The 19,135-nt window shown below is 36.1% G+C and overlaps 1 protein-coding gene across 1 annotated transcript in view; it reads left to right on the top strand.

The window, feature by feature from the left end:
• Positions 1 to 19,135, top strand: part of LOC140166933 (inactive phospholipase C-like protein 1) — a 129,405-nt gene that overhangs the window by 57,908 nt on the left and 52,362 nt on the right. The window contains exons 2-3 of the mRNA XM_072190418.1: positions 12,229 to 12,378; positions 14,377 to 14,589. Coding sequence (XP_072046519.1) covers positions 12,229 to 12,378; positions 14,377 to 14,589 — 363 coding nt within the window. The remainder of the gene's footprint in view (positions 1 to 12,228; positions 12,379 to 14,376; positions 14,590 to 19,135) is intronic.

The raw sequence follows: 19,135 nt of genomic DNA, 5'->3' as shown, positions 1-19,135 counted from the left end.
GTTACATAACCTTTAACCTTTGTTGAACCTTATTTCGGTTCATAACACCTCATTGTTTTATAACACCATTATTTCGTTGGTTTATAACACTTATTGTTTTTATTACCTGACACTAACACGAAGTAACTGACAACTGAGATTAGGTAATACGGTTGTCGTATATATAATGTGAAAAATAAATATGTGAAATATACGCTTTTATTCGCCTTTTCAATTTCTACAGAGACTGACTGCACAAGAAGAGTTTTTGTCATAACACTAATGTATTATTCATTTATTGCCCAATTTTATAATAAAAAGGTCAATTCATGACTTTTAGAATTTTGGGGGAAGGCCGCTACCTTATTTCTTGTTATTTTGTAAAGAAATAAGAACTTCCATAACTATCACTTAAATTGCATATTTGTGGGTCAATGCTTATCAGCTGAACCTTACGGGATTATTTTGGCTTGTTTTGAACTTCAATCAGCTGATTCAAATCACGTGAATCACATTCTAAAAATAACATACCAAAAGTGTATGCAAACAAGTCGCAAATTCTCTCAATCGAACGAGCACATAAACGAAGGGAAAACGTTGATATAAAACTCTGATTAAACTGACTTGCAATTCATGTGATAGTTATTTATTTATTTGGAATTGTTCATTGTTCTTTCTTTCTTTTGGGGATTTTATTCTTTGTTTACTTTGGGAATGGGACAGGAGAGAACGACGGACTCGGTTTCTATGATAAACCATTCAGTAACCATGGGACTCGGGTGATCCCCGTGAGCAATTAACCTCGCAAGGCTCCGACCTAATTCGTACGAGCTAAAGGAGCCATTGCTTGAACCGGGTACCATTTGACAAAATGGCGAACTCTGTACTCGATTCAGAAAGTTATCGAATGGATTTCCTGTGACTCTATCGCACAGGAAATACTTACAATATGATTAATTTGGAATAATGAAATAGATATAAAATGGCCTAGTATAAAAAGATAATGTCCGTCGTTCTGATCCTAAAAGAAGCTCTTGCCGAGTGGCTTATGACCCCGAAGGGATTTGGGCATATCGAGTCAAGCTGGAATCCCGGAACGGTATTTTCTCCCAGAGACCCCACCGGCGTAAACCGGCGGGACTGCAGCATCCATACCATTCCAAGATTCCCTCGAATCACCCAACAAGAGCTTGGGGGATTACATGCTAAATCGCTAACCTCAAAGTTGGAAAATACAGTATATCAAAATTTGAGTGCAGACGATAATTTCACGAGTTCGCTTTTTACACGTCTGCTCTGGTCGAAAGTAATTTGAACAGTGAACAATTTTCTTTCTTTTGAGAATGCCTCAAGCTGATTGGCCTAGAAAAATTGGAGGAATGACGTACTGAAAGCTGATTGGGCAATAATTTGTTATGACGTATTAAGTGTTTTTATGATTGAAAATTCCTGGTAATCCTAGAAATTAGTAATTCTTTAAATTGCTTTTATTTCTAACTATAATTTTACTAATTCTTCATTAATCTATAAAACTGACCTAGTTTCCAAAACTGGGGAGAAGCTGCTTTCTTATGAATATAATAATTTAATGAGAAATAAAGTATTACTTAATTCAAGACTGTTATTTGAGAAACCCTCACTTGAATGTGAAGAAGCCACGATTTACGAAAATGACAATAATGGCGTCTTTTCCAAAAGTAAACATTGAAATTTGGCAGGAATTTTAAAACAATGGTTGCACCTCCAAAATTGGGCACCATATCAGCAGAAACCTGAATTGCTGAGGAATATAAATATAGAAAATCTAAGAATTTGAACCATGTTTTATACTGAAATGGACGAAATGTCAGCCGATCCACGAGGTAAAATTGGCGTCTTTTGTGCCGATAGAACCCCATTTTCCTTGGATCGGACTGTTTACGTGGACAATTTAGCTTCGTACATGCATGGAAATTAAATAAACGATGCAGTTTTGGCATCAATTTGGGCCAGGAAGTCCTGACATTGCATGACGGAAATCCCAATAAACGAATACAATGCGATGGCATAATAAATTAGGTAAGCTTAAAAAAATCTACATTAGCCTACAGCTCCTCCCGTTTCACTACGTTATACCCGTGGAATGGTGCATGATGGGATATGTGATGGACTGTGGTAGAAAAAATTGATATGATATAATCATCATGGCAGCCTGTCTTACATTGGTTATTCTGTCTCGCTTGCAGTGGATGTACTTCAAGGCAAGCTTTTTCAAATGTCTCGAACATCACAGATTTAATGATGAAAGCCCAAAAGGCGCAGACAATTTAAATTCTTTACAACTGCTCTAAGATATCATTAATGTTAGACACATGTTATTTCAGCATGCTCAGGTCAACTTTTTTCCTGATTACATTTACAAATCTTGAGTAATCAGGATGACAAGATTTGAAACATTTTGTTGTTGACAGGAGTTTGAATGCTTTCTATGAATACTACATGAATAAGTAGCAAATAGAAAAGACTTTCTTTTCTTGCTTGATCTCTCTGTCTCTGTCATCTCATATTGTTTGTCTGTTGATATCAGATTGTTGGTCTTGTCTGTCTGTCTTTTTTATCTGATTGTTCATCTTTTGTCTGATCTGTGTCATTTTCTGTGCCTGTCTTTGTTTCTTTCTTACTATCTGTCCTGGTCTGTCTCACTGCATATATGTCTGTCTTTGTCTCTTTCTGCCGCTGTCTATAGTCAATTCCTTTTGGCAGTCACTATGTGCTGCATTGCATGCTACAGATGCACCCTTTAATCATGTGTACCCCGACCCCCCAACTCAACAAAAAAATTGACAACCATGAGAGTTACCAAATAGCGCGAAAAAGGGGTAATTTTTGTACCAGTAGCGAGGACCGCAAAATTGGGAAAATAGGGGGTATTTAATTTGGACAGTCCGCGAAATTTGACTGTGAAATCAGCAAAATAGGGGGTAATTAAATTTGCACTGTCCGCGAAATTTGGATAAAAGGGGTACTTGGGAAAATCTAGTCTAAAATTCTAGTGTTTGAAATTCTAGTCATTGAAAAGGGTGTTGGAAATTCTAGTCATTGAAAACCACAATAAAGAGGTTGTTTTTGGCCAAATTTTGCATGAAAAAGGGGGGTAAATTTGATGAAAAATCATTGCAAAGGGGGTCTTTAAAAGATTTGGTAACTCTCGTGGTTGCCAACTTTTGTGTTGAGTTGGGGGCCGGGGCGTGTACACACGGATGCTACTGTCTCAAGAAACCAAATGGACTATTATGTCTTTCTGTTTCTATGTCTATCTGTGTCTTGTCCTCTCTGTTTCTCTTCACCTTTCTTCATACTGATACAGTTTTCAAAAATGAGTGGGAAAGAAAAGGTGGGTAGTTCTTCCCAGGATGATTCTGAGTATATCAAAGTTTTAAATCAAAGTATAGGCAAGGAAGTGGTTTACCTATATGGTCCAGTGTGACAAATATTTGCCTCAACTGTTTAATGCCTCCAGTGACATGAGACCTGCACCTGCCCATGCACTGCCTCAATTGTCTAGCTGGATTCCTGGAAAGTGATGTGTGTGCAAATGTAACCTACTCAATGCTTATTTTATTGAAGTGAAAGGAAGTGAAAAGGTGAAAATGAGGTTTGTGGTTTAAAAGATTTTGTCAGGTATTGACCACAAAGGTTTTCAATTTCTAGTGGTTGAGAAAATGTAGTTTGTGGTTGAATATTTTCTGTCAGGCATTGACCACAATGGTTTAAATTTCTTGTGGTTAAGAACTGAGATATGAAAAGCCAAAGATGCTTGGTTGATGTAACAAAAGCACAGGCAAGGAAGTGTTCTACCTTAATGATTTTTTTTCTGTACAGAAATTGAATGAAATTTACTATGCAGTAATTTTGTTTGTCCCTTCTCCTTATATCTACCAGAGAGGACACTTTTCAGATCAGGTTTCTTCAAAGTCCTAATTTCTGCACTTTATTTATTTTTAGCCAGTTTAGGTCTTTTTAACCCAAATTTACACACTATTTCTTGCCAGTTTTAAGCTTTTTGAGTGGTACTAAGTGGCATATCTGATCAACTCAATGAGAATATGTCTGTCATTGCATTGAAAGAAGCAGCCACCTCAACAGGCTGATTTTTTCTCTTCAAAAATCTCTCTCTCTCTCTCTCAAACATATCAATTACCTGCTTAGATTCTGTAATGAAAGTTTTGCAAATACAGCTGAATCTACGCCAAGGTGTGTTTTGGAGTCCTTGCACACACGCTGATGACATTGATGTGTGATAGCAGTCCTCATAGGAGACATCGGTGGACATGGGTATGGAAATTTACCTCAAAGTACAATATTTTGTTTGGTGCGCTTAAAAACTCCCTACCACTGTAGCATTTTTGGAAGAGAAAAAAATGTTTTTAAACATTTTTCAGGAATTTTCTCAAAATATCAACAGCTATTTCAAGAACCACTAAACCAATACTGGGCTTGTTTGTACTCATTTTAATACATTTTTCATGCTGATTCCAAATATGGTCATGACAAAACTAACTAAAACTGTAAAGGAAGATTTGGAAATTGTCATCTGCAGTCAACACCCATGTGGAGAGGCAGATAAAATTTTCATGCGGATAATAAGAAAGAAGTTTTTAACTCTCTTAGCTTGCTGAGGTATTTTTGGTAACACCCATCACAAAGTAAGGGTTAAACCCCACCACCCCACCCCAAAATAAGTCTCAACATTCTACATTCTACTTTACATTCTGTAAAGGTGCATGCAGCATTGGTAGAACACTCCAGAATAAATCACAAGGCTTATATTTTCTTCTTCTTCGTGATCACTCATATATGGGGTTCGAAGTAAATTTCTCTGTGGCACCATTGCAATCAATGTAATAGACATGGTAGAACTGTGAGGAAAGTACAGAAAGTAATCCAAGGCATGCTAATGTGCGCATGTTTATTGATCCGAAATGTATTGTTCAAATTGGGTTAGAAAATCAAAATCTAGAACAACATGTTCTAATAACACTGATTTCATAATAGACTCACTTCTTACAGTGTAGTTCAAATGTGATATTTGCCATTAAATTCATCATGAGCTAGACCTGTTGAAATCTGCACATCCCCTGGGAGACAATGCAGATGATTTTGTGATTCAAAGTAGCTTTGAAGTCAAACATGTCATCTGGTTATTGAAGATGATTTTTGATACTGAATTCAGACATGTAGCGTTGTTGCAGATGGGGTGCAACTTAATTAAAATCTGGTATCTGGCAACTTTTAAGGGGGAATGGCTAAAAATAAGCTAGAAAGTACCAAAAAAGGCCTGAAAATCTTAAATATCAGCATCCCACATGGAAGCCAGACTTCTCACGGGCAAGCTTCCCCTGGCTACACCACTACAGGTGGAGTCTGCACCCTGCCACTCCCAGGTTATCAAACTGGCTACACTACTACACCCTGCCACTCCCTGGTTATCAAATTGGCTACACTACTACAGGTAGAGTCTGTGCCCTGCCACTCCCTGGTTATCAAACTGGCTACACCACTACTGGTGGAGTCTGCGTTCTGCCACTCCCTGGTTATCAAATTTGGCAAAGCGCAGCCATTTATATGCGCAAAACTTACCGCTTCTACTGTAGCAGATCAATTTGCTGCAGACAAACAAGAGACAAGTGTTCAACAAATTTGATGAATTTATTCCAGACAGAATTCAAGAGAGAACAAAAACGGACAAAAAGAAAAGGAACAAGCTGTGCAAGTGTGTTAATTTCTCGGTTTTTGGAACTTGATGATATGGTTATTTGATTACGGTAAATGGTACCCGGTAGTCCTATCTCTGAAACAGATGAAATTGCATGGCGGTTTTGTCTCTCTGTTACCGTGTGGTAGAATTGATTTGATTCAGTAGTAACTGGTAAGTTAAGTATACAATTAAAGGCACACTTGGTGATCCTTGTGACGGGCCGCACTGAAAGCATCTAAATAATTAAAATTTATTGTTAGCCTGTATGTTTTTTCATATGAACAATTTACAAAAATGAAGAAAACAACAATGCTTAAAAATAAAAAATAAATAAAACAGTTTAAATTTGGCAAAGCGTGAAAAATTACACACAGTCGCATATGGAGGTCAAGGGTCATTTGAGGTTATTTTTGTTTGTTTACCACTCATACAGTTTGACATTTAGCTGTTATGATATCTTTCCAAATTTATATCACCCCATGGTTGAGGCCTTGCGTCGAAAACTGTGACGTTTCTAGTTTTCCATTAAATATTGCTTTTATTGGTAACATATATAAAGTCTGCACAAAAAGTAACTCAGCTGTTATAAATACGCCTATAGCTTCAGAACTAATAATTGTTTTCACAATATTTTCACATAAAAAGAAGGATAATTTATTTACGCGCATTTTGATACCCAATTTGTCCAGTTTTGTTCAATATTAACAATACAGCAGTGTTTTGAAACAAAGATACCCGAATTTAAAAGTTGCCGCTATTTGTATTGATTGGAAGTAAAGCGCGAAGATAATGACGTGCTTTACGTGCTACAGTGCTGGCATAATAACCATTGATCGCTGTAAACTGCAACTTTAAATTTCTGGTATTTTTCCTTAAAAGCACTATTGCGTTGTTAATGTTGAATGACATTTGACAAATGGAGTATCAAAATTTGCATAAATAAATCATCCTTCTCTCTATGTTGAAATATTGTGAAAACAATAATTAGTTCTGAAGCTATAGGCGTATTTATAACAGCTGAGTTACTTTTTGTGCAGACTTTAGATATAGTGTAAATAAATAAAGGCAGACCTTCCCATGAGTAATAAAATCATTTTCACTTTGGTAGTTAATGGGCCACATTATATCCATTTTGTGAATTTGATCGTTTTTTTTATTGCAAAACCTACAATAATAAAGGCACATTTATCCAGGGAAATCAGTGATTCTTATTCCCCAACATGTTTGTGTACAATTCTAAATTAGTTTTTCCATTTGTTTGTAGTGTTACTGAGTAAGACATTGACTTCTTGTGTCTGCTTATTATTTGCTTTGTTTCTTTCACTGCAAATAAGGACAACTTTCTTTCTTTCTTTCTTTCTTTCTTTCTTTCTTTCTTTCTTTCTTTCTTTCTTTCTTTCTTTCTTTTCTTTCTTTCTTTCTTTCTTTCTTTCTTGCTTGCTTGCTTGCTTGCTTGCTTGCTTGCTTGCTTGCTTGCTTGCTTGCTTGCTTTCTTTATGCTCTCTTTCTTGCTTTTTTATTTTTGTCCTTCATTCTTTTTATTCTTCCTTTCTCTTTCCCTCCCTCCCTCCCTTCCTCTCTCTCTCTCCCTCCTTCCCTCCTTTCTTCCCTCCCTCCCTCTTTCCATCCCTACCTCCTTCCCTCCCTCCCTTTCTTCCTTTCTTCTTTTCTTCCTTCCTTCCTTCCTTCCTTCTTTTCTTCCTTTCTTAAAGTTTTTCCATTATACTCTTTTTTTCTGTTTTGCTCTCTTTTTGTTGTTTTATTATTGTTCATAACTCCTAATCAATTTATCTCATTCAATTATTTCTTCATCTACATCACATGTGTACTTCCTGTCTCTAATTCTGATGAAGTCAAAGATTACATTTCCTTTATCACATAACATTCAAGATACCATCGACAAAAAGCCACATTCACGTAACAACACTTCTACAAACAATGTTACATTTTCTCTCCGCTTTACTGCATCACATTCTCATTTCCGCTTTTCACGATTTACGGATCCACTCGAATTGATTACACGCGCTCGTCCATCCACGCCCGTACACACAAAATCTAGATACAATTTACTGATTGAATTGTGTTCCCTGGAGAAGTAACAAATACACCATGGATAGTGGAGTGTTACCCTATGACCAGTGTCTGTCCATTTTCTTTAACATTATCAAGTTGTGGTTTAGGCTGAATGCTATGATTGAAGATGGTGGGTGTATGTTATTGAGTGTCTGATAAGTGGTTTAGGTGAATAGATGATATCTCATATACAAAGTGTGGACAATGAAAGCTGCTCTAGGAGTAGACTAATGAAAAAGATGTAAATACCGTATTACATACTCTAGAAGGAGGTTAGGGTTATGGTTAGGGTTAGGGTATATTCATGACCTCCTTCCCAGATCTGTAATACAACAACTTCCTGAAAAAGAAGAGCAGAGGAAATATAAATAATGAAAAGAAAAGTTCGATATGAGTGAGATTTTGAAGAAATGACTGGGTGTGGATGATGGGGATCAAACCTTTCATTCATTATTTTCTGTTTAACATGTAAACTTATGTCATTTGATATGCGCTTTTGCAATAATTGTATTTTAATTGATTTTGTAAGTAATGATTTTATATGTTATTTTATATTGTAAAACATTATGCAATTTGGCCTTTGGGCCACGATGTTATGTTAATTAAAATAGAATTAAATGAAAAAACAAATAGCAAGGAGAATATAAGCAAACAAAAAGACAGAAAATGTGTGACGAATTTTCAATCAAGGTGTGATGAAAGTTTCCAAGAATGCACCGACACTCAGAAAGTAGATTTGTAAGCTTTCCTTTAAACACACAACTCAGCAAATTGAATGTGATGAATAGTACTCTATAGATGTATACGGGCGTAACAATGACCTAAGGCACTAAGTGGAATTGGAATGATAACGATGAACGATAATTGAACTGAACGTCCAAATGTGGACTAACAGGGACAATCCCATCTGATTACTTGCGCAAACGTCAACAGCCATGGTTGAATTGGAGGTAAAATTGCAATGGAGTTGATAGGTGCACTCTAAATAAAATAGACACCTGGGTTTTGAACACCTGATGCATTCTGAACACATATGTTGAATGTTCCCATGTTCCTCAAAATAGCTACTTTTGTGTAGCGCTTTTCAGTTTATTAAACATTTCACCCAAATAATTTCAAATGAAGCAAATATGGCGTTGCATTCCCTTTTATAATACTAATGTATGTGTCGATCACACATTTTTGTAAAGCTTGACTTTACAGTTTTTCATAATTTGACGATAAATTTATCACTGGGATTGCTTTGGGAAATTCTATGAAACAAACCCTAGCATCTATACAGCACACACATTAGTTTCATTTCTTAATAGAAAAAAAAGAAGAACTAGTGTTATAACCCAAACTTATCATATCTAGCAGTGTCGTCATTGCAGTCTGCAATAACACAGATAACATCATTAGTACTGATATGCTTGATGAAATAACTTTGTTAGTAAAAGTAATGGGCCATTGCAGTTAAAATCCATACACCCTTATGGTAGACAAGACCTTAGTCTCCCTCACAGGGGGTGTAGATTTTAAATGGAGTCATCCATTCAGGTAAACCCATTTGAAATTCTTACTCCCTGTATGGCAGATTAAGGTCATGTCTTCCATAGGGGGTGCATGTATTACAACAGGAATATCCTAATCCAGCTTATTTATCACCTTATATAGCTAGAGCAAATAAGCATGACAACTGCGTAATCCACAATCTCTTGATGTTATCGTCATATTATACAATGTGTATTCATGGGGCTTAAAAGCTGACAGACAGTATAATGACTTCCTACAAATGAGATCTTTTTCAAGTGATTATTATTTTTGCGCTGTGACAATTTAAACGATTAATTTTAAACAAAAATTTTGCTGTACGTTCTGAAATATCTATAATCAGTTTTGCCTTCTTTTAATTTCGTGTAAGATAAGCGAAGCATGATAAAGGGTATAACATTATATAGCGCATATATTTAGCACAAACAGTATACATATTACTTTTTTATTTGCGTAGGATGAAAAAAACATCTAGAAAGCTGTTATTATTTGTATAATATTCCGGAAGTACCGTCACCCAGGATATAATCGCCCGGATCTTTAGATGCATTTTTTATATACATATATAGCTAAAAGTGATCTGTCTGTATGCATTATGTTATCAAAAATGTTAAATAAAATAGAAAAAATGTGACATTATTAGAAGCACTTGTTGTGTGTGCTCATGGTACATGTGTGGGTGCTTTGTGAACATTGACGCAATTAAGAAAATGAGTTCTTTGGTACTAAAATTGATTTTGAGATAGGACTGATATTAACGAGTGTTCTATATCATCTTGCATTTCATTAGTTTTGTGCAACATAAAAGTGTTTGTGAGAACCACTACTGATTTCAAAGACGCATAAGACTACTGGCTTGACAGCATAAGACATGTTTAGAGTTAAATTATTTAAAATATTCAACATTTAAAAGCAAACTTGTTGTATGTGCCCATGGTACATGACGTGTAGGTGCTTTGTGTTGCAAGATGTGATGCAATTAAGTAAAATGAGTTCCTTGTCTTCTATCATATGTTCTACAAGGAGGCCCCTGAGTTGTTATGCCAGCTGATGCCAGACATCCAAATCCATGACCCCAGGTTGCGACGGTCTGTGAGATCCCATAACCTATCAGTGGAAGTCCCAAGATCAAACGTTGTCAGCCATGAAAGATCATTTCTACCATCTACAGCCCAATTACGAAATTCTCTTCCTGCCCAAATTCCAGCCATTAGATTAGCTGGCCAGCTTCAACAGGGAGACGGAAAACAGTGGCATGATCGACGGGAATTATATAAATAAACATTAATTTTCACCAGGTTCGCCGTAGCAAATAATAAAGGAGACAAGGAGAAAAAAGTGATCCCGCCTGGGAATCGATCCCAGGACCTCAGGTTTACGAGACCTATGCCTTAATCACTTGGCCAAGGGAGCTTCATGATTAGGCTGGTTGAAATTCGAACCCATAAGCGGTCACTTAAACTTATCTCCTCCCCGCAAATAGCGGGGAATCTTTTGTTAATCAAAAGGTAAACCTGATTAGGTGTTCAACAGGGAGGTTTATCGCTTTCTGGGTGCTTCCTCGTCAGCAGCTTTTGAATGCTTTTTTTTTTGTTTCTGCTGTTGATGCCCGTTATGCCATGTCGTAAAAAAAACCTGATCAGGTGTTCAATATCGTTTTGTATTTTATTAGTTTTGTGCAATATAAAAGTGTTCTGCTGTTCTGCTTTTGCATGAGAACCCCGAATGAGAACCATAAGTCCTAAATGCCAAGACGGGTAATTGTCTGCATATACACATAAACTTCAAAACTTACTGACATGAGAGCATAATATGATCTGCTTGGAAGAAACTGATTAACAAAAGATTCAAATTATTTAAAAGCACACGTTTTGTGTGTGCCTATGGTATATGTGTGAATGCTTCGTGAAACTATGTGACGCAGTTAGAAATGAGTTCTTTGGTACTAAAATTGATTTTGCGTTAGAAGGAGTGTTCAATATCTTCTTGTATTTTCATCAATTTTGTGCAACATAAAAGTAGTCAGGTTTTGTACGAGAACCTACTGCTAGTCACATAAAATATAGACCTAATCGATGACGTCAGCCAAATAAAAAATATAGACCTAGTGGCATGACAGCATGTAACCAAATGATCTGCTTAGAAAAAAAACCTAAAACAAATTCAATTATCTATTGCTGTTTCCATGAGCACATTGTGGGCTAGAGGGCCAATATACTTGATGAAAAATATAAAAACAATGTGTGCTCGCTGTCTTTATCATGATAAATAAAATAAGTAAATCAAAGTTCTTTTTAAGAATAACAATGTATCATCATGATTTGCTAATCTATAAAAGAATTATCTAATACCAAATACTTCCCTCCTTTTTGAATATAGAACAGAAATATTATTTGAATTTGTTTATCTTTCACACAGTCTTGCTTGACTTGAACGACTCGACTCGGCTCAACATTTATGACACATGACTCGACTGAAGTCCCAAATGACTCTACTTGACACTTCAATGACTTGACTCACATATCTAGCCCTGGATGACTCGACTTGAGTTTGACTCAACTACAAGTCTGAATTACACACACACAGACAAACATATCGTAATAAAAAGCACCTCTTTCTAATAAAAATCACCTCTTTCTAATAAAAATCACAGAAAACCATGCTATCCGATAACAACATGATTAAATCCTGCTACAAACGAAAACCACAAGCACCACTTCAATTCATCATAACATGTCCGTACAATTCCCGTATCCCCGTACCATCGATAAGTCAAAAGTTAATCTATTGTTACACAGCAAAATGTCCAGTGGCTACACACGACATCTTATCAGTGAATTGATCACTGCCAATCTAACCACATCTTTCTCTTTGTTTGTTTTTCTGTTTGTTTTCATTGCCTACAGCCTCTGACTGTCTAGCCTTCATGCAAGCAGGCTGTGAACTCATCAAGGTACGCTCCCAATCCAGACAGTATCACAGGGTGTTCTCACTTAATGAAGACATGACGGAACTAAGATGGCATCCGACGTCAAAGAAACCAGACAAAGCAAGAAGTAAGGACATTATTTTAAAAGGGCATTTCGTGATCCACAGCCTCATCCCCCACTTTTCTCAAAAAAGTTGAGATTTTTATACCACTGGAAACCTCTGGCTACATAATGTTTATGTACAAAATATTTCTTGCAGATTAATTCGTTTAGCAAAGATATCGTGAAACGCAAAATCGGAATCAACTTAAATTTTGGGAATAGGTTTTTTTCGTGGATATCTAATGAAAAATGACATAAATAGAGGATGCTAGGATCACGAAATACTCCTTTAATAGTTAGCAAAGTCAAGTAAAGTATAGTTTGATCAGCTCGTAATGGGTGGGCCTTATAACATCCCAAATTAATATCAATATATTTTGTGATGTCTTGCCAGAAGCATCACAAATTATTTAATTCAAGTCCTATACTTCATCTACTTTCTTTAACACACAAAATATAGACAAGACATGTCACCTATATCACTCTTAACATGGATATACTTTGCAGTGTAGCGGTAAAACCCTAACATTTTCCGCTGATTATGAGCTGATCAAACTATAGTATGAGAGAATTTGAAGGAGTTATATATGCAACAAAGCAGTAATTTCATTTTGTTTTCTCCTCATCCTAGTTTCTATGTTCTGATCATTTCCTCTTTACTTCCTTTTCCTGTATCCTGTCCTTCCTCCATTTCCCCTCCTTTAGTTTGTTCCTGTCTCCTTCCTCCCAGTCTTATTCTTCCTCAAATTGTTAAAGTTTGTTGAGATATTCAAAGTAGTTTTTTGTCATTATGTTATAGTTTTGAACAAAACACTATTGAATGAATGAGTCAATAATTGTCTTTGCCTATTCTTTTTTCCATATCCTCTGTGTATTATTTTTGTTGCTTGCCAGTTCCTCTTTTATCTATCAAAATTAAGTTTTTTACACTCTGTTAAAGGAGGATTTCGTGATCCTAGCATCCTCTTTTTATGACATTTTTCAGTAGATCACTTAAAAAAGCTTATTTCCAAAATTTCAGTTGATTCCGATTTTATGCTTATGAAGTTATGCATGATTATGTGTATGACACTGCTCCATAGACAATGTGTTGTAATTTCGTGCTGGTGCACCAGAACTAAATTCAAATTTGGCGATAGTTTTGCTAAACGAATTAATCTGCAAGAAATATTTGGTACATAAACATTATGTAGCCAGAGGTATCCCGTGGTGTAAAAATCTCAACTTTTTTTGGGAAAAGTGGGGGGATGAGGCTGTGGATCACGAAATGCCCCTTTAATACATATTTAATTCCAATATCTTCTTTCTTCCATATTCTTTGTGTATCATTTTTGTTGCATGCCAGTTCATCTTTCATCTATCCAAATAAGTTTGTTACACTCTGTTAATGTGTATTCAATTCCAATCTCTGATTGTATTTAAACTTGATACACCTTGCTGTAAAGGATAATAATACCCTACGTATGAACACATTTGATTTATCTGAATTCTAAAAGGGTAACAAAACACAACAAGAAAACAAATTATTCAGATTCTCACATAGTTATACTTCTTTAAACTGTTGTTATCTCACATTACATAGGATAAAAATGCTTAATGTTTGGGCTATTCCAGTTGAGATACATACACCCCCTATGGAAGACATGACCTTAATCTCCCACAGGGAGTGTGAATTTCAAATGGGGTTACCTGAATGGGTGACTCTCATTTGAATTCTACACCCCCTGTGTGGGAGATTAAGAGTATGTCTTTCATACAGGGTGTATAGATTTCAAATGGAACAGCCCATTCTGTGTTTAACACAGAAAACCTTATCGTGTTACACGAGTTTACGCATCCAAGTTGAATATGATATAAAAAATTCCCCAAATTTGAATTACATTTTGATATCTATAGCCCATAACGCATTCGCTGGAGGGATAATCAATGCACCTTGCACATCAGATGCATAATAAGTACTCCTTTTCCCCTCCGATATCATATTGATGCCATCATCTTACCATCTTTCATCCATTCTTATAGTTCTCGTCGAAGCAATCAAAGAGGTACGGATCGGCAAAAACACCGACACGTTCCGTGCCCGCGAATCCACCATGGAATTCCCAGAGGACTGTGCCTTCTCCGTCATCTTCGGTGACCATTTTGAGACGTTGGACCTGGTGGCTAGCAGCGCAGACGAGGCCAATATCTGGGTCACAGGGCTCTCCTACCTGACAGGTGGAAAGAAAAACAAATGTAAGGAAATGCTCTACCTTAAGGTGACAATGACCACTAGACTGGTTTTGTCACTATTTTGTTAAGGTGACAATGACTGCTCAACTGGTTTTGTCACTATTTTATTGTTGCTGTACCACCATAAATAAAAACCAAAACTACTTCAGATTGAATTAGATTGGTGCGCATCAAAAAGGAGGGATTTACAACAAACCAAATGGTCTCTTTCTGTGTAGTTCACAGAGTACTACAGAGAGTGTACCACCAGTCAAAGTCCCCGTGTATTGCATGCGGTGAGTTCTCGCATATTCATGAGGGCCAATTGTTTGATCGTGCCGTGTCTAACAATCACGCCAGCGCTATACGCGATAGAGCATTGCGTGCTTTCGCGTAATCCATGAAAATATGCGATAATTGCGTAGCAGTCTCGCCTGTCGCATTACATGGAACAATCGGCCCTCATTATCGGGTGTTGCGGAGACTTTGACTGGTGGTACGTTCTCTGTAGTACTCTGTGGTGTAGTTCAATGGCCTCCATTCAATAATTATAGCTCAAAAATTGACCTCAAGTTGTGAAGTATGAGTTTGGGTACCCAAGTTAATTGTATGAGTGTACAAACATATTGGGGTTCAAGAACTGTGTACTGTGGGGTGTTTGAAATTCAAGTATTCTGTCAGTCGAGGTTGTTGAATTTGACATGCTCACTCACCATAATTGGAGCGAAACTTTTCATGGGGTGACCCTGAATGTTCCAATTTTAAAATGTTTTGGGCTTAATAAGTGTTAAATTTTCTTCAAGTACATTTGTAGGACATTATTGTTAACAATATATATCAAAGAAACAACTCCAAGTACTTTGGCTGTAAAGAGAAATTTTGTTTGACGTGGTCATTCACTCCAAAGGTAATCTTTCACTCCAGGGTGTAATTTGGAACAGCCATATTTGGCCAATCAGTAGCCAGAATTCCAATCTATGACATCACAACAGAATAATAAGATTCTTCTATCAATGTTGACCTACATCTCGTTATTTGATTTTATAAATGCAGTGTGATTTGATCCAATCGGGCCAAAGGCTACAAATTGAGATCAAGTCAATATTGGGTACAAAAGACAATACTATACAGAAGAAGATTGTCATTGGAAAAGTTAATAACTTTGGAACCAATTTGTTAACCCTCACCACGTGGGTGTTGACTGCAGACTACAAGTTCCAAATTTCCTTTAAAAATCCAAAAAATTGCAGAATTCTACTGTTTTATGATAAGATTTGGAATTGGCATGAAAAATGCATTGAAATGAGTACAAACAAGCCCAGTTTTGGTTGGGGTATTCTTGAGATAGCTCTTGATAGTTTGAGAAAATTGACTTTTTATGTGGAAGCCTATTATGATCAGCAAGCAAAGCATTATGGATGTAAGGATTTCATGAATTGCATGCTTTGTTACTGTGCTTGTTGATGATGATATTGACTTTTCATAACTCTTCATTTTCAAAATTGCCCCCCTTTGACTCATTGAACCAGATTGTGTCCCAAATATCAATCAGAAACAAATCAAGCTTGGACCATACAGTATTACCTCACATCCAATATTGGGCTATTCCTGTTGAAATCCATACACCCCCTATTGAAAACATGACCTTAATCTCCCACACAGGCAGTGTGAAGTTCAAATGGAGTTACCTGAATGGATGACTCTATTTAAAGACTACACCCCCTCATCGTCCATAGGGGGTGTATGGATTTCAACTAGAATAGTTCATTTTCAGTATGGAATCAAAAAGTTAAACCCTTGAGGTTATATTGGTCATTAGTGGATGTAAGCTTTCAAGGAAAAAAAGATTCCCCATAGCGGATCAAGAACTAGTACAATGTGAAGGATATTACTCGTAAAATGAAATAAGTTTGGAGTGTAACGGCTGAATAACCCATCTTGGTATTGATTTTTTTATTAAACTGAGGATTTGGTGTAGGGCAAGGGCTTATGTTTTGGTGTAGGAAAAGGTCTTATGTTTTTTCAGAAAAACAAGACTGTCTCATCACGGTAAATAAGTTGCCTGCAATATCAACCGTTTGCTGAAATTTGCTCACAAAATAAAAAAAAGGTGAGAGTGTTATGGCAGAATACCTAATCATCTTGAGATTGATTTTTTTGATTAAACTGAGGATTGGGTATAGAGCAAGGCTTTATATGGTCTGATGTGTTTATAGGAAGAATGAGAGTTGGCTTATTAGTACAGCAAAAGTATTTGCTTATTTTAACTTTTTTGGCATGGATTTATAGCTGCTGTCTGTTAAAATTTACTATTGTGTAGGACAAGAACTTATGATATGTTTTATAAGAAGAGCAAGATCGTTTTATTTGTGGAACAATGTTATTTGCAATAGTTGCCATTTGCTAAATTTTGAAAAAAATGTTTATCTAATTCTGAAGATCCAAAACATTTGGTTGTGAATTGTTATGAATTTAGAGTAATTTTTTAAGAAACAAAGGTGCAGATGTTATGGTAATAAAAATTCCTTTAAAAAAGGAATGGGGCGCCCAATGTGAGCTTGGTCGTGATGTGGTGAATTTCATGGTGTTTAGATTTGGTATTATTATCTCTTGCAAACCCGGTGCAAACCCGGTGACACCTCATTATAGAAATCAGACCTGTTGATAGGTTGTAAGAGGGGAGCCTTTTCCAGGCACAAATTGCACCATTTTTATATAAAGAAAGTTTTGCTACTTTGCAACACAATAAAAACTTAAATGCAAAATGAGATCCTGTAGGTGGCTCCCGATGGGGCTTAAAAACTAAATGCAAAATGAGGTTTTAAAAATATTGTTTTGCAGAGTCAAGACGCAGGTATCATTATTAAGCCTCATATCACTTATTTATTGTCGAATAAGTGCAGAGTAGGTTAGATATGAATATTAAATGTTAGACCAAAGTAGCTCAAAGCACATGTACTATACACCTGATCCGTGAACTTGTCTTTTTTAAAGACAAATTCTTGTTTAAAGGTAGTTCTTGTTTCTGTTGAGAAGACAATATTGATGTCTAAGATCTTAATTATATCATTCATAGCATTTAAATTCAGGATATAATATTATCTATAAGACTTCCCTATGGACAATGGATCTATTCCTGATGTATATCATTAGAATTAACACCTGATAACGACTGTTGACTAGTATTATAAAACTTGAAACATATTTCATATCTGCCTAAATTCTTCTGGTAGAATAAACAACCTTATCTCTGTTTCTGATAGCCAATTTATCTTGAAGGTCATCACAAAAATAATGCATACGTAGTGGTGATGATTTGTTGTTGGTAAGAAGAAAAGCCCAGCATTATTTCAAAAGAAAATATCACATTTTCATCAAAATGTACCAACTTTTAATGTGTTTGGTATCAATCTGGACTGAAATTGAATCATTCGCCAGATTCCTTTGATTACAGCAAAATTCATCCACAAATAAAAATCATATTATTGGGTCAACGTATTGTAAGTTTGGCAACTGTAGTTTGACAATAACCACTATATGGACTTTATAGTAATTAACAAACAAAGGCCATCGGTTTAACCCCAATACATTTGTACATTCATTGAATGACTTTGAAACTTTCATACTCTGCAACTTAGGTCAAATTTTGCACTATGATTGTTTAATTGAGGTTATTGGACTATGCCATTGAGATTAGGCTATTGTGGTCCATGGTGTTGGTCACCGTCTATCGGGTTCTAAGAGGCGGTAAACTGGTTTTTAAACCAGTTTAAAAGCCTTACAAAGGTACAAAGGTCACAGATTATTTGGTGTTTTTACAAATCCATTAATTTTGTGTTTTAAACAAAGAATATACGCACACCATTTTATCCCGTGCATAACAGAAAACAATAATAAAATAAAATCCCAGCATATTGTGGTTTTATTTCTGAGCAAGGGCATAATTTTAGCAAAACAATTGCGGAGTAAATCTAGTAAGAGTGAAATTAGAAGCTACTCACAAACTCATGCCTATATTGTGGGACGCCTCCGTAGAGGGCGCCCCAAAAAGTCTACTCCAATATGTCCGAGTCAGAAAATTCAATTAACTGCTAATTAATTACATGAAGCCAAGTATATGTTGTCCTTGCAAGATAAAAACAACATATGAAGGCAAGATTGTTTAGACATTGAAGGCTGACAATTGCAGTACAAGAAACACTATCAGATACAAAGTGTCACATGACCAGCCCAGCGGGTCAGTTGCCTGATGAAGTCTGATGGTTTCAGACGCAACGTAGCAAGTTGCAAAAAATGTAAGTTCCAGTATTTGATTTAATTCAAAACCTTGTGACTATCAGATACAGGTTATGTCAAAGTTTTATCTTCAGTAGATAGCACAAAACTAGAAGAAAATGTATTGGCTATACACTTTATTTGTAGGAGGAAGTTCACCCCTGGGAGTTGACCCAACCCGCCTTCTAACCATATTCTAAAAGTGCACATTGGAGTGCTGTCTTTGTAAAAGGGGAATTGAAAATCAAAGGTTTATTGAAATATATTTTAAGTTCTTTTAAGGACAATATTCATA

This window comes from Amphiura filiformis, chromosome 12 (genome assembly GCF_039555335.1).
Source record: "Amphiura filiformis chromosome 12, Afil_fr2py, whole genome shotgun sequence".
In the NCBI taxonomy this organism is placed as follows: domain Eukaryota; kingdom Metazoa; phylum Echinodermata; class Ophiuroidea; order Amphilepidida; family Amphiuridae; genus Amphiura; species Amphiura filiformis.
The sequence above is the reverse complement of the archived record's forward strand: the minus strand, read 5'-3'. Positions and strand labels throughout refer to the sequence as shown.